The 17483-nt window shown below is 28.9% G+C and overlaps 1 protein-coding gene across 1 annotated transcript in view; it reads right to left on the bottom strand.

The window, feature by feature from the left end:
• The window catches only part of LOC100159471 (formin-2), a 49753-nt gene that overhangs the window by 13628 nt on the left and 18642 nt on the right, over positions 1–17483 (bottom strand). The window contains 1 exon segment of the mRNA XM_008187984.3: positions 9373–9564. Within this exon segment, the coding sequence (XP_008186206.3) occupies positions 9373–9564 (192 nt within the window).

The raw sequence follows: 17483 nt of genomic DNA on the forward strand, positions 1-17483 counted from the left end.
AATTACTAAATGAAAAGAACATTTTGATATTTCAAATGTTTCAAGCATTTGTGTTATAAGTGCAATGTGCATAGGTACGCATATTATAATTTATATAAATATGACATCATATAATATATAACAACTATATATTATATAATAAGTAATTTCTACGATGTAGTAGTAAATATAACATTAAAAATAAAACAATTATGTTCCTGTATGTACAGCGAATATTTAAAAAATTTTGCCAACATAATAATATGATAAAAGCATTGAATATAAAATTTATTTTTATTTTAATACAATACAATATGCAGGTATTGTTGTCTTTTTGAAAAAAAATACCGTAGCTGGTACCTATTTTTTTTAATCAATGTTCCGTCAATTGCCATGTACATGCGTAAAAAAAATATAACCACTAGAGAATAAAGAACAAATAATAGCTGTATAACGAGTACCTTGATGCACTCGCTCGTGCACTTTTCACACCTGTCAAATTCGTCCGTCCGTCAATTATAGGTAGGTACACCGAAATTCAAGATAATAAAACGGTAATCAATACAAAATACAAATCTAGCCGAACCACCATTCGAGATGTCTTAAAGACATCTCGAACGGTTAAAACGAGTATATTATACGGATTCGTATGGTATTATAAATAATTTGTTTGATCGTATAGATACAGTAAATAGTCAGTACAAATGTACAATTATGTCGCTTTAATAACATTGTCATTTACTTTTCTTTATATATATTTTATTACATTTAATAATATAAAAGACATGAAGCTCAAAAAAATAACTTTTCAAAAATAACCAAAAAATAATAATAATATTGGTATAATGCATATTTTAGAGCTTAATTTATACGGTAGGTAGTTATTGGAAAACCATTTTATACTGGTAAAATAATTTATTTTGATTCAAAAAGGTTTATAACATAGGTAGTCAAATTAATATTTTAACAGTACCTACTACCTATATATTATAACAACTATAACTCAGAATCTAAAAAAAAAGCCAATGAAATAATGAACATATTTTTTGTATGAAATGTGTGCCATTTAATTAGTTATTGAAATTTAATAATCAAATCATTACATTTTTAGTTTACATCCCGGTTTACATTTTTTATAATATAAAAATGTTACACTATACAATTAACACATAAGTCCAAATACAAATTAATTAGGGGTTTGGGAAATCTCCTCATCCACCAGGCATTAATTTGTTAATATTAACTAAATAATATTGCATATATTATTAATACATTTATTAAATAAAAAACTTTTTAAGTGCGTGTGAGGGTTTATAGTTTCACGATTCACTTTGAAGATATATTTTTATCCCTCTCCAATCTCCATTGAGAAAACTGAAAGGTAAGGTTGTTCCATTATTGGTATAATAAAATTATTTAGAGATGTGTTGACTGGAAAAATTGAAAAATAATGGATATCACATTATATCATTATTTAAATTAATGGTAAGAAAATATAAAAGTGATTACCTACTAGTAGTAATTAATAATTATTATATGTAATTATATATACTAATTATATCTAATCTAATACTTTGATGGACCCGCCCCCACGGAAATCATAACTTCCCAACTCATTAACTGATCTTAATTATTTAATTGATACAATTAATGAGGTAGAGTATGTTGTTGCTGTAAATGTCATGAAAATATAAAGAGTATATTATGATATTATGGCTCTATACATATCCATATTATTAAATTAATTTTAATATGAATATTTATCATAACATTCATTAGTAGTAAAATAATTTTTGAACTTAAATGTTTGTGTTAACAATTGTAACATACAGTTTAGTAGGTATTAAGTACTTGATAATGAATTATGTTTTGTAAGCAAATTAATAATAGTCTATAATTGTAAAATTATAGCAAATACATATAATTCTTATCAATAAACTAACGTAATTTGGAAGCGAACACGTCTTTTTTAACATGTAAACGAATAACAATACATTTATACTTTAACAAAAAAATTACAACAGATTATTCATTATTTTTATCATGATTTTTATTCATTTATAACTTATAATACTTGACAGAAACCAAACGGTCGATTTACTATTAAAGTATTCATTATGTCAACTGCGTATAGTAAAACGAGTTTTTGAGGAAGGTTATGATTTGTCCCCCGCAAATTATGTAGCTTTATAATTATTATCAACACCTTTGAGATGAAATAAAGATAATATACATATTTATTAACATGTTAGACAATGGAACGTGAGACTAATAAATTATACACTTATATAAGTACACATTTATATTTAGAAAAAATAGTTAATTAGGGGGAATAAATCGAATCTAAAATATATACTCAAATTAGGTAGGTGTACAGGCAGCTAATATTATAGGTACCTATATTATAGAATATAGAATAAGCCCAACAAGGTAAATCAATAAAATTGGCACAGCCTATAAATGTATAATACAATTTATCAACATCGATTGTGTATTCAAATTTCAGAATAGACAATGGTATATTCGTATGTTACTGCTGACTGTAGAAATATAATATCTGTAAATACAAGTACCTACCTATTTCTGAAAAACAAATAGAACATTTGAAAATGAAAAAAATAATATTACAGCCTTAGATTTTATTAAAATATATCTTAAATTTCAACTTGTATAGCATGTTTTTATGAAAAAGTAATTTTAGTTATTATGATTAATGTTTATTGCAATTATTACTATACCTAAGTTTAAGTTACCTAATAAAATATATACATTTCAAGTTTTAAATTTTAATCTGTTTATTGAGTAACTATCAACTATGCATGTAATAAAAATTGAAATATGAATTTTTCCAAACATATTTTTATGACAATTTTATTATTGTCTTAATGATTTATACTTGCGAAATTACAGCAAGTAATAGGAAATGTAAATAAATTATTATTTTATTTTGTTAAATTTAAGCAATAATATTTGAAATTTTCAAAATATAATATTATAAGCCAATTAATTATTATATAATTTATATCAATAGTAACTAGACGCAACTAGGATTGAAAAGGCGCGATTGGACGCAATTACCTATGACATTTTCTAAACCTTTTTTATTCGGACGCAAGAAATATGCACCGAAAAAATCTGGACTACAGGCTTATTACAGTTATATTTACAATAATTAAAATTTTCAGTTACATATTTAAAATTTGTAGACATTATCTTATTATCTTATTTAATCAGCTAGGTACTACATATTCTACAATATAATATTGTACCTCTAATAATTTTAGCTCATTGCTCATATTAATAACGTAGGTGCTTTAGAATCGATTATCCACACTAAATCATATTTTACGATAAAATATAAACATATCTATTTGTATTCATTATAAATTATAATGTGACAAGGTATTTTTAATATCGTTGGCTATAAGAAAAACGAAAGTCACCGGGTAGGGATAATATAATTTTTAGCGTGAAGTCAAAATGCGAAGGTTATAGAAATATCATTTGAATGTATTTGGTTTTTTAAAACATATGCTTGCAACATGTTTTAAAATATCTACTAAAAAAAAAAATGAGTGATCACATCAATATATTTTGTGTCCTTCCATAACCCGCCAAAATAATAAGTTATAACAAACCTAAATTCATCCACTAAAACGTCCGTATATGTATAAATATTAGAATAAAATATATTCTGATTTTTAATTTTTTTTTTTTAATTAAGTATGTTTCGACTATAGGTAACATTATGTATGTGTATAATATGAATTATTCCAGCTGAACGCGTGTTAGTAATATTTTTTTTTTTGTTAGTTGTTTGTTACTGCAATGACCAAGCCTTAGAAGTATTCCGCATATTATAATATAATATAAAATTGTCACTGCACATACGTTGTATAGATGATGATCATACGCGTCGTATTTCGTCGCACAGCAGCCGCCTTATTTTCACACAAAAGAGAGTCGTAATAAAGATATTCGATCACAGCGTTTAACAATAATAATATATTTATTGACGGATGACGGATGGGTAACCACTGTAGTCCGTAACCACGTTCACGCGAACGGCAAAACACGCCGTGTCTTAGCAAAAATACGTGCGAGATTATTGCGACCGATCGAACGTCCAAACGCACACTGATTAGTACCGATAATATTACCATGTGGTGTGGGACATTGCGGCGGCAGCAGTGGCGGCGACGACGACGATGCAGATGACGAAGACGGCCAAGAAGGTCGACCACCGGCTGAAAACGGCTGTACAAGGTATACCGGCAGTACACGAACATTTTATCATATTATAATTTATGTATCTTTTGGGCCAACGAGCTATTTGTAAATCTCTCTCTTTTTCTCTCTTCCTTTCTACTCATGTGTACTCAGTTATATTGTGTATATTATATTACATGATATTATTATTCGACATACTGCAGTTGTGGTATATTATATACTATATTACTACATAGGTATGCATTATAATACGACCTAAGCACAAGACCGCCACCTGCCGGTTTTCGCGCACGCGCGTCACCTCCACGGCACAGAGTCACGACGGTCGTCCGTTTTTGGGGAGGCGCGCGTGCTGTCCGACATCACGAATAAACAACCGGCAAAAGGAGCACACGATTTTGCGGCGCAGCATACGGCCGAAGAGAGAAATAGATAGATAGGAAAATTCGATCGTGATCGCGGCGCAATTTAATAATAATAGTATAGAAATAAGCCGTGATGACGGACGTATCACGCGCGTGTCTGCGTCGGTAATCTACAAAAGATAAAAATCGGTTTGACGGACTGACGGGTGACCGCGATCCGATATCGAAAAACTATCTCCTCCACTGCTAGCGCACCCGTCCAAAAACACTCGGCAGATGATCGGGAGAGTGGTACAGCAGCAACAGCTGTCGCGGGCCGAACGTCGTATATCTCATTGCAGGAATCACGTCCTTCCCTATATATATGCACCCGCCTGAACAACAGCCCCGACCTAAATGAGCCCGTGGGAGAATTTTTACGAGCGATAGCTATATAGAGTTACCGATGATATACTACATCGTGCCCGTATGCGTAACTAAGGGTGGGGGAGCTAGGGGGTACTGAAGCCCCCTCAGATTTTTTGGGAAAATTTGTATACATAATAGGTATTGAAAACATTAATTTTGCAATATACCTACTTATATTTTAAAATTTAATCTATTATATATTTATGTCACATTTATATCGTTTAATAATATAAACTAACACAAAGATATTTCGAAAATGACTCAGTATCAAATCCCAATTCAAATATTCGCAAACAATAAATTATACTTCTAATAAAACCTGAAAATCATCTATTATATATATTTATTGTATTCATCTGGTAGACATTCGTCATTGTATGTCGATAAGCCGTTTGTAGACATAAATACATAATGTTGTGTATGACTGTATACGCGTATTTAAGATTTGTTTTTTATGCATAATATTTTTATTTGGATCATATTTAAAATGTTTATTGTCGTGCGTGAAAAGACGTATAATATAATAATATAATATTACAATTTACAGACGTGATTATAGTCATATTTTTATATAAACTATATTATCAACTGAAAACTGAAAATATTTGAAAAATATTTGTCCATACCATAATATTATGACAGTACGTAATATAGGTACGTATATACTGCTTTCTGATATAGGTATATAGGCACTAAATTAAAATAACATTAATAATTATTGCAAGATTTTGTGCTCGTAGAATTCTTTATATTTAAATATGAATGATTACTATCATTGATACAATAGTATACAAATCTATATAATATTATAATATATAACCAAGTATTTTTATTTACATAGTATAAAACTGATCTCGTCAAGATTTTATAATTTATCGTATGGAATATCTATAAAAATTAAGTGTTATATGCAACTTATAACTGTGTGAGGGTGAATCTGTCCCCATACCTTATTTTATTTATTTATCCAAAAATGTCAGGACTCAGCCCCCCCTAACTCAAAGCTATAGCTCTACGCCTATGAATTACCGCCGTTTAAACCACGTTTCAAATGAAATTAAGACACACGCATATTATGTGTGTTGTTTCCATCTTAGAACGTAAGACGTTTGTAAGACGGAGACAACATACAGAACATACGGGGGGTGTGGCGTCTTCTTTAGACGTCGGCACATCGCGGGCATGAGTTTTTTTTTCACTCGGTCTTCTCCACCGTTATAGTAAGACGTTTGACGATCGAATGTAATAATACATTGATTTATAACATACGATTACACGACAACGGGATTACGCTATCCACGCTGTAAACGCATACAAAGATACAATTCATTATAATATATTATTAATCTTTTTTCTTCGTACAGTACGTCAATACTATAGCAAAGAGAATATGGACTACGTATAATATATCGTCAGGACGCTACTGAACCCTTACATAAGGGATCCCTTTAAAGTAGCATTTTTCAATTCACAGTGTTACCAGAATAAGAGAAAAAGAGTACAACTCGACGAAATGTATGGTACTTAATGTTTACTTTCGTTCTTGATGAGTATAAGTGATAGTGACTAATATATTTTTTAAATTATTTAACAAACTTATAGAAATTAAATATTGCAGTCGGCATACTGGCATACGAGCTCAGGGATACTTATAATACGTGCCTGGCGCCAACATATATCCGATTTCGGAATCGAAATTTTGTATATACACCATAATAATATAATATTATTATACATTATACATAACAGCAGTATACTGTATAATATAAGTATAGGTATGTCTTATAATGTATGCAGAACTTGACAAGTATTATTAGATTATTAATTTACCCGATTTATTTATACCCGATATTCGAGGTCTACAATATAATATCATTATTTTGTTTCATTTGATCGCCGATAATAGAAAAAAAATGTACGATATTTTTTCACAGGTAATATCTTAGGAGGACGCCACCACATTCAGCATGATGTGTAATAGTCTTCGTCTTACAAGCGTACACCATACTAACAGATTTTACGATCACAATCATTCATATTACTCAGTGATTTTTAAAATAAAAGTGAATTGACCTATTCCACAATTTTAATATAAGATTATTATCTAGGGCATCTCGGAGGCTTTAATTAATATTTTTATTTTGAAGCAAGTTATGATAATTTTAAAATGTACAAACAATTTACAGTTTTTAAATGTACATAACTTGCTTCGTAAATAAAATATCAATAAAAGCCTCCTGCAAGATTTACAATCGAATTTTACAATCGGTAAATTGAAAATTCACTCTATTTTTAAAAATAGGTAACAGAGTAAAATGGATTATTTGGAACGTACAATTTGTTATGTTGTAACTTGTAAGTTAGTAATAATAATATTATATAGATTACCTATACATTTTTTTTTTGCTTAGTCGTTCGATTTTTGTTTTATGTCCACGTGACTTGCAATCGTGTACGAGGCATAACTACAATTGTAACTAATATTATAAGATATTATTATTTTTAAGAAGTTGGTTATAAATTACAATAAACATTATATAGGTATTGCTTAATGGTTATTGTCCGTTTATGGAAAACAAATATAATAATATATATTATTTCTATATTGATGTGTATTACGAAATTGTATAGCGTTACGTAAATATTGTGGAGAAGTATATTAGTTTTTAGAGATATAGAACAGACAGGTACATCGCAAAAATATACTATAACATTCAATGCACATAACGAATGTTACGTAAAATCATAGTTGGCTACTGTTATTTGTTAATATTGTATTGGTCGTTGCATACTTAAATGTTGATATAGGAACGTTTAATTTTTTTTGAACCAGGTAAGTACTTCAAATTAAAAAAATTAGCATAAAATTACATTTATAAATAAACTAGTGCGTGACATATTAACCTAACATGGTTTACTCCTCTTAAAATATAAGTATATAATATAATATATACATATTATGTTTATTGTTTTGTCACTAACTACAGACCACATCAGTTGATAAACGTTATAATATGAACATTGAACATACAATATTACAATGTAGGTGCTTACTGCTACCGTACTGATAAATTACAAACTGTAAAATGTAAAATAATAACGTCGGATGAATCATGGTTAATGTTGTATATTTAACAGAAGCGACGCCCCTGCTTATATAAATAAACGATAATTTAAGCATCGTAGAGACGTCTTTCTCTGGCCTCCGTCATAAAAATATAGTAATGGAATAACAAATACCAGTTAGATTACCAGATAACCATTCTCGTATATAAACGAAAAATCGTCAAATTTTTGCAAGAGGACATGGACATCAAATGGTGTTAGTATTATATTATATTCTTACGTGTGTATATAGACACATAACATCATTACAAAATAATACATATTCTACATTTCTCCAGAAAAAAATTGTCAATATATATAATACGTGGAATCACGAAACAAAATGTTAACAGCTACCTATGCATTTTTACACATAAAACAGTAATCAGGCTATTCATAAACATTATATTAATATTTGCTTAGATATACGCATAATATACGCATAATTTGTACAAGGTGATTCTTTTAAAAGTGAAACTAATTTTTTTGAAGCTACAAAGAAATCTGAACGAGTATAGTTGATTAGTTATAACTTATAAGTATTGAAAGTTTAGGCGAGCGGAGTGAATGGCACAAGAGTAGATAGGTACTCCTCAAAATGTTGGTCTACTACTCCGGTCATCAACACTTTAAATAATTAAATAAGTTATGATAATATGTTATTATAAGTATAATATGATGCTAAAAAACCTAAAAATATTATTTTGTAACGATTATAATTGAAATTGTATAAAAAATATATCCAAAAACATTCATACTATACAAAATACTGAGTGTTAACTGTTAAAAAAAATCACCCTGTATATTATAATATTATGTACCTACCTATATACGCCCACTTGCTGTAGACCGACGGGGTATAGAAAATTAGACACTAATTCACAGCAGACAGCGCAAACGGATATTTCATTATCGGCAGAGAAAAAAGTACCCAATACTGATATTTTACCAAAAAATAATACAATAATGAAATCTCCGACAATCATACCAAGTTGCAGAGGTTATTGTTTTCCCACAGTCATTCAATATTAGTGTACACGAGGCGGTGATTACTGTTGATCTTTTTTCTTTTCCTATTAGTCGGTTTTTTTCCCAAGGATAGCCGGTATCTTTTTTTCTACCTTTCGGTCTCTCTGGTCGTAGCCAAAAAATAACCGAAAACCGGTTTCGTGTAAAATGCAATTCGACTCACAGCGGAGGAACGTGCGGGTGCTATCGCTTGCAATAGGTACCTCTATTATAATATACCCGCGCATTGCTGCATCAGACGAATTTAATCGCTTACCTTCGAACTTTTCACGGTTCCTGAAGTCCAACTTTTCCGGTACGTGTTTCGGTCTCACTGGCTTTTGATCTTTGGTGGCCTGGTCCAGCGTGACCTTGGCGACCCTCCTGAGAACGCTCCCGTCCTTGGGACCGTCACTCAGTTGAGAGCTATTACTGCGTCTGACCGCCGGGCCCACTGCCTGCACCTGACCTACGAACACAAGTCAGCCATACATTAATTTGGTACAGATATTGACATATCGTGTATGTAATATAGCCACATAGGTACCTATTTGAATATAATATTATGTGGCTGTGGAGTTTAGAACATATAGTACCTATAAGTCAGGGATGGCAAATAAGATTTGTTCAACGTACCACTAATTATATTTGTTAACACAGAGAATTTTTACAAAATATAAATGAAAAATTAATCATAATAATGTAGAAAAAAATTATTCAAAAAATCAACTTTTATTGATTGTTAGAAATATTTTACTTCATATTACTTAAATGAATTTTTATGTCTGGTTAATATGCACAGCTGTTGCTTGCAACATAAGCGTGCGCCGAATTTCTGGCAGGGTAGTCATACATAAATACATTAACACACATACATATTACGTATATATAATATTCATATTCACACCTAAGTTACAAAAACTAATTTGGATGGGGTAACCTCATTTAACTACATTTACCGTGGTAAAAAATTATTTTATGATTGACTATCAATTATAATATTAATAATATTGAATATTGAGGGGGGCGGGGGAGTTCGCAGAGTAGTCAAGTGCCTACCATGACTACCCCGTGCGCACGCTTATGGCTTGCAAGGCATATAAATATATATAAACACATAAAATAAAAATAAAATCGGGTGCCATTTTCTCCCATGCCACTTATTTGCCATCCCTGGTATAGGTAATATAGGTATATAGTTCGTGTCACACGATGTGAACCGTAATATAGTTGCACGCTGCATTATTACGGTAAATATAGGTTATCGCTGCATTATATTCGTATACTAATAATATACATCCGTAGCAAATACCTACATAGAAACTTCGAATGGGCAGGGATACAACTCACCCTAGTTATATTAAAATAAACATTTATGTTTTATAAAATATTTTCACGTATTTATACAGTGAAAAACAAAATACGATGAGAAGCTGAGGAGAGAGCTAGAACTCCCACACCCCATCAACCCTATGTGTTCTACAGTTGGATATGTAAATTTTTCAGGGATGGAAAACGTTTTTAAAAAACGTTATTAAACGAAAAAAAACAAAAAAACAAAAACAATTAATAAAACGAAAACGAAAACAACTGAAAAACGATAACAACAAATCCCAAAAACCGAATAAAATTTAATAACGAAATCAAAAACGAAAACGAAAATAAATTATAGTAGTATTATACATTATTAAATTATACCACAAAAAAAAAATTAAAAAAAAATTCATTTGTTTTTACTTTCAAGTGCATTTCTGTATTGCGTGTTACTATTGTAGTTTAAAAGTTATAAGAATATAATATAAAAAATATATATTATCAAAAACATTATTTGGAAACAATAGGAAAATAACGTACAACGTTTTTAAAAACATTTATCAAAAACGTTTTCCATCCCTGAAATTTTTAGAAAACAGTGTCAGCGAAGATAGTTGTTTTTCTAAAGATCATGACGTGATTCATATAGTAATAATAATAATAAGATATATAGAAAATAGAAACGTATTAATGTATTACTATGAATTACCTCATTGGCTCATTCGCAGATTGTTTTAGCAACTTGGCCTCATTTCTGATAACTGCATAGTTTACATATTATAAAAAGTATTGCTATTCTAATTAAATTGATAGTTGCACCTTGAATTTGTTTTTATTATAGTAGACACTTCGTGTTAAAATAGAATGATAGTTATTTAATGCAAATCATATTATTATATACCTATATAATTAAACAATTAATAGCAAGTGGAAAGAGCTAAGTATGGAAACTAGGCAACTGTTTAATATTAGATAAGAAAAAGTATTGAAGTGGTGATCGGTTCTTAAATAGCGAACAGCTTATAATAATATCCCGCTCTTATTCAATTAGAAGATTTGACGATGCATGCATATTGTTTATAAATATTTTGTATATAATAGGGTTTATAATTTATATAATACATATAATTCATAATTTTACATTCTTTTTGAAAAACCTAATAGGTAATACCTAATAGGTAAGTTATGACTTGTAATGTCATTAGTAATGAGTTAGTTCCTATAATCTTTAGTTCCTATAATATAATATACAGTATATAGGCTTTACATAGAGGAATTATACAAATTACATGAACAATTAAATATAGGTATCATATCATATATAATATATATTTAAAGTATTAATTAAGACTGACATGTTCAATTGAAAAGAATATGTGAGTATTATTACTCTAATTGGTATACTCAAAAATAAACATTGAATAAACAGATTAAAACAAAACATTTTTATATTATTTTGATGTCCATAATCATAATTTAATGAGTTGGGAAAGGTTATTATTAAAATGTATACAGATTAATATTTTTATTTCATTCATACACATAAAGGTGATTACGTCGTCTTGGTTTTGAAATTATTTTCCCACGATCCTACGTGGTACTTAAAACTTATTTAGCGCAGTTTAAATATTATTTTGATACACCATCTAATTAATACACTGGATATGACTGGAACAGGTGTTATGATCATAATAGCTGGCGTGCCCTACCTAGAGTTCACTATACGTCCATCCATTGTTAAAAACGCGTGCATTTATGTGCTCTATACAAGTGTCCGTGTTCGGTGGCGTAGTTCCTGTTCTCTTATATGTTTATTTCGTATTTAATGTGTTCAACTCCAGTGAGAACTACCTATCGGGGTGGGTTGGAAAAAATTAAAATACGGTAGGTAGGTACAAATCTCTCGTCCTTGCACGTAGTATGATTATCCAGTATATGAGTTGCACCGGTTGAGCGTGAGAGTTTGGACTAAAATCGAATAAACATAAAAACTTAAGGCTCAGATCGCGATCTAATATACTTTCTTTACTATTTTATGAAAATATTTAGATAGATTCGTTAGGTATTTTATAATTTATTAATTATAAGTACCTACATAACCACAATTTATTTGTTTCTATATTATAATATTAATTAATAGCGAGATTGGCATATTGCTTCATTTATTTTATTTTATTGATAATGACGTCACTTGTGTAGAATAAAATTGAAAATTATAATCTACAATAAAATATCAAAATGACAATAATAAAATTGCATATTTTCTTTTTAAAATAAAACTATAAATAAACATTATTTGTTAGATTAGCTTAACCTTATTAAGTTATAACCTAGGTAACCTACTCTTGTCTTTCACCTTGACTTAAAATTAAAATAATTAAGATTCATGTATAATATAAATGATAAATAAAAATAAAGATTTACATATTAATAAATCTTTTTTATTTTAATTAAATTTAATTCGGTCCATACTTAAATAGAATAAACTATAAACGATAACTATATAATATGTATTTTAATCCAAACAAAGAATTTTAAATTTAATCAATGAACCGTTTTTTTTAAGACAATAATGGTCCACACTTTTAAACACGCAACGTTTTTATTTGTGTATTCATATCATGCATCTCTATTATTCAACTGTGTGTAATGTGTGTTCATGTATATGATATAATTTCATGAAAATAATTGGTTAAATTCAATTATTCATTTTTAACTGGTTAGGAACTTGTTTTAAATAAAATTGATACATTTTGGAATTTTAGCTAAATAGGAAAACTATTTGATCAGATTTAAATCTTAGTAAACTCTTGTTTGTATTAAAATCATACCTGAGTAATGGCCTTAATGCCCGTAATGGTTCTTTATAAGAAAATAAGATATTTTACATAATATTACCTAACTATACTCGTTTCAAGAACCTACACATTATTTCACGTTATTTTTGTACCCATATAAAATGCTGAATAAATTAAATGTAAACCATGTTACCACATATTTTACCTATACCTACATGTAATAATTATTTTAATCACAATTTACAATACCTAATCGACAGCCATATACCATAAAATAGTCTTATAGAATAATAAAATTACTGTGTACTAGTTCACTTCAATAATTTAATCTTATATTAACTTTTTCATCTAAGAATATATTCTTCATTGTTTTATTTATGTATTAAAAACAATAAATAGTGTTTATTGTGTGTAATACGCTTTTAAGATAAATTATTGTGTAGGTATTAATTGTTTATGCATGTAATGATTGATACCTACTAGTGTACAATTAAATTAAATTTTAAATATTTTAATTTTATATAATAAATTATAATCATATACCTACCTAATAATAAATAACTTACCGAGTAGGTACTAGTATAATTATAGCCTAGGTACCTATAGATATAAATTAATATTAACTTCAAAATAGTAGCAGATAATGCTGCAAAGTGCAAATAATCAAACGCTGCCAACAGAAATATTGTGATGCACTGAAATTTCAGAAAATCATGAAGTGTATTAAAAAACAACCAAAAATCGAATCAATTCACAGTCGTTCTTTTGTTCTAGTAGTAATATCGTGGAACACTTGTTTTCGACGCTGTGCACCGGTTGATTGCTTCATTAGCATCGTTCAATGGACCATGACCTTATACGGATAAAGTATTAGTCTCCTGGCAAGCGTATCTATGAAGAATTCAGATTTCATGAAAAAAAACCGTAATTATTTTTAATAGCGTATATTACCATATTATGTATGCTTGTGTTTTTTCTTTTTATATGATGTCATATTCTATTCTATAATAAAACCTGTAGGTAGTATTTCTAGTAGTTTGAACATTATATCGAACTTTATTATAACAAAATAAATTAATACACGAATGTAGGAAAATTCACAAAAATGAAATTTATTAGTATTTGAAAAATAATTAAATTTACTAGAAATATAATACAGTACAAAGGTAAAGCCATACACGTTGTATAATACTCTCGTCTGTGATTCTCATAATTAAAACTGTTAGTAACCAATAATTAAAAGTAGGTAGGATAGATAGAGCTAAACTCCGCGCAAAGGTACAGTAAAATTACCCAGTACTTTAACAGTGTGCCTATACTGCGTATTTAATCAAATATAAATATTGTATTAATATTATTTACTAATAATATTCTATAGGTACAATATTATAATTTTTATATACGATAAAGTTAATTCTGTAGTGAATAAATTAGTATAGATACCTAATTACAATTTGATACGTGTAGGATGTCATTATAGAACAACCAACCGTATTGTGTTTCTATAATATTATGGCTTCTTACATGCCTGTCACAACGCTGAAGTCCACTCTAAATATAAATCTACCCAATTTAATAAACATAAACTATATTATTTAAGATATTGCAGTATAGTATAGCTGGGTAAAAAATATTCGCTTACAGATGAAAAGTTTCAATAGTTTTACTATAGTCAGCACAATCTTTAATAAAAAGTATATTTGTTTAAATCTTTTAGTTCGTAATAAATCGGAGTTTTGATGATCACGTTTATGGTGTTCGGCATAACTTTATAAGCCGTAAGGTTGCGTAACAGTTTATACGACTTGAAATACTAGCATTGTGCGAATGACATCGATGTTATTTTCTTGACCGTTGACCGTACATGAAACATTCATGTTTAATAAAATATTCATATTTTTTTTTATTTAAAAGCGGCTATTGGAGTTTAAAATTATCCCAAGTGTATAGAAAAAAAATATTTTTTTTACATGCAAATTTAACATAAAATGTTTTAAATTCCTAGCTTTTGTTCGATATTATATAACATTTATATTATAAATATATGCATACCTACGTCAGTAATTGTGAGAATTAAATCGTTTTTAAACTGCCGTGTAATAAGATTAACTACGAAACTCGTTTGTACATCATTTTTGGTGTTTGTTTCATGGCCTAAACGCCAATACCCATAAAAGCCTCGAATCCGTTCCACACAGTTGATTTCAGCGGTTTAAAGATGTTAGGTGGTATTTATTTATTCATTGTGTTTGATCGACAGGCCGTTTCAGTCGAAACTCGTATACATCATGAGAAAAATCAATGTTCAGTTTTTTCCGCCATATAGTACTTACCTACCTACCTACCTAATATACTTAATAACTATGTGTGTGCTGGTGTGCATGTGTACCTATTTAAAAAAAAAAAGATTGATCTAACCATAGCGGTCCATAATGTAATAATTTCGTTGCGGTTTGTCCAACACACGATCGATAGATAAACCGCAAAAATCCGAAAACGTTAACGATCCATTTTGTAGGTACATAAGACGAAGAAAAATATACTTTGGTTAGTAGCTATATAGTTTATATACTGTACACGCATGATGCCGTGTAATTTTTTCTTTACGTAATGAATGCAATTGTAGGTATAATATATAATAATACCTATGTAATAACATGCTAAATAATAAGTCAATATATGTGCTTTACTTGAAATTTAAATGTAGTATAATTTTTTTTTAATAATCAAAAAGAATGATTAAACGTAGGTACTTATACTACTACCTACTTACAAAGAAGAATACAACCACACGTTAAGTCTCACTGTTACACAATTTATTTTTTATTTAGCATTACGTCTTTATTGCTTGATCATGGGCATCGTCTATTCCACCATATATTATTTAGAATTTAAATGTTTAGTTATGCTATTACAGTAAATAAATATGAATTATCTTAAACCTATATTTGATTAAACGTAACTTTTTAATACAAGTTCAATATTACAGGAAAACGGAAGTTATAGTTAGTACATAGTATACTATCTAATATCTATAGATAAGTCGTTAGTCATAATAATAATAATAATTGACATACCTACCTCATTGTTTTTGCGTTATTATTTAAAAAAAGGAATAAGAAAATACAATATAATATTATATTTTTTTGATAAGCACTGTGTAAAAGGAAACGCTTAAAAGTTCAAAGTTTCGCGGAACATCTTTATACATCTTAAATCAACATTTCGCTGGTAGATCGTATAGTTACCAACATACTTTGGAAATTTAATTTTTCAATTTTCTCTGTAGTTTTATCAAGAATAAAGAAAAAACTACCGACATATTCATCGAAAAATAATAAAGAAATGCTTTATAGTGTTTTTAAAATAACTCCATTCAGAATAGTTTTTGGAACACACGTTGATTTATCATCATCCATCACTTTCAAAAGTTACAACATTACTATCCTCTATACGTTATTTTTTATTTTTAGTATGACTTTCGTTTTTCATAATAGCTGTGTACCTATTTCGTAGGACTTTTAAAAAATGTATTAAGAATTCATTAAAGCATTACTTTACAAAAAATTAGAAATTCATTTTTTAATTTTAATTTATCTATTAAAATAAATCTAGTCTTTAGAACTGCATAGTGTACATAGTATTATACTCGCCTATATATTAATTGTTAATTAAGCATGTGTATTGAGCTTTTTATTATTTGAGACAAAATACTGTACACAATTTTTGTTTAAAGTTCTACCTACAATTATTTATTTTAATTTTTAGACAAAAGTCCGAGTTTTGTAAAAGATCACAAACGGTTCTCCCCCAGTGTGGGCTCATGGAGGTGTCAGTGTTTAATCATGTGATTAGTGTCAGTGTTATGCATTCATTTTAGATTAAGGTAATGCTTTAAATGAAATGTGTTCAAGGTTAGGTCACGTCAAGTGTGTTCAAAAAACATCCGAACACACTAAGCCTAGTGTAGAATCGAATAGAACTATAAAATATAAAACGTATATAGGTATCTAGATAGAAAGTGCTCATAGCTCATTCTCCATGACTTCATATAACGCGAAAACGTATAATCAATGGTAGTCTGAAATAAAAAAAATTAGGTACTTTACCGTTTTATCAGACTCGGATGGGGGAGGGGTGTCGTCGCGCGCAATCATGGACTGCTGCAGGTGACAACAAATAACAACGTGAGTTATAACGAACGCGCACTCGATGGAACGATTTTTGAAATTTGAACGTCGTCAACACGTGAAAATACAAAAAAACCACAACTTAT

Source organism: Acyrthosiphon pisum, chromosome A1 (assembly GCF_005508785.2).
Source record: "Acyrthosiphon pisum isolate AL4f chromosome A1, pea_aphid_22Mar2018_4r6ur, whole genome shotgun sequence".
NCBI classification, from domain to species: domain Eukaryota; kingdom Metazoa; phylum Arthropoda; class Insecta; order Hemiptera; family Aphididae; genus Acyrthosiphon; species Acyrthosiphon pisum.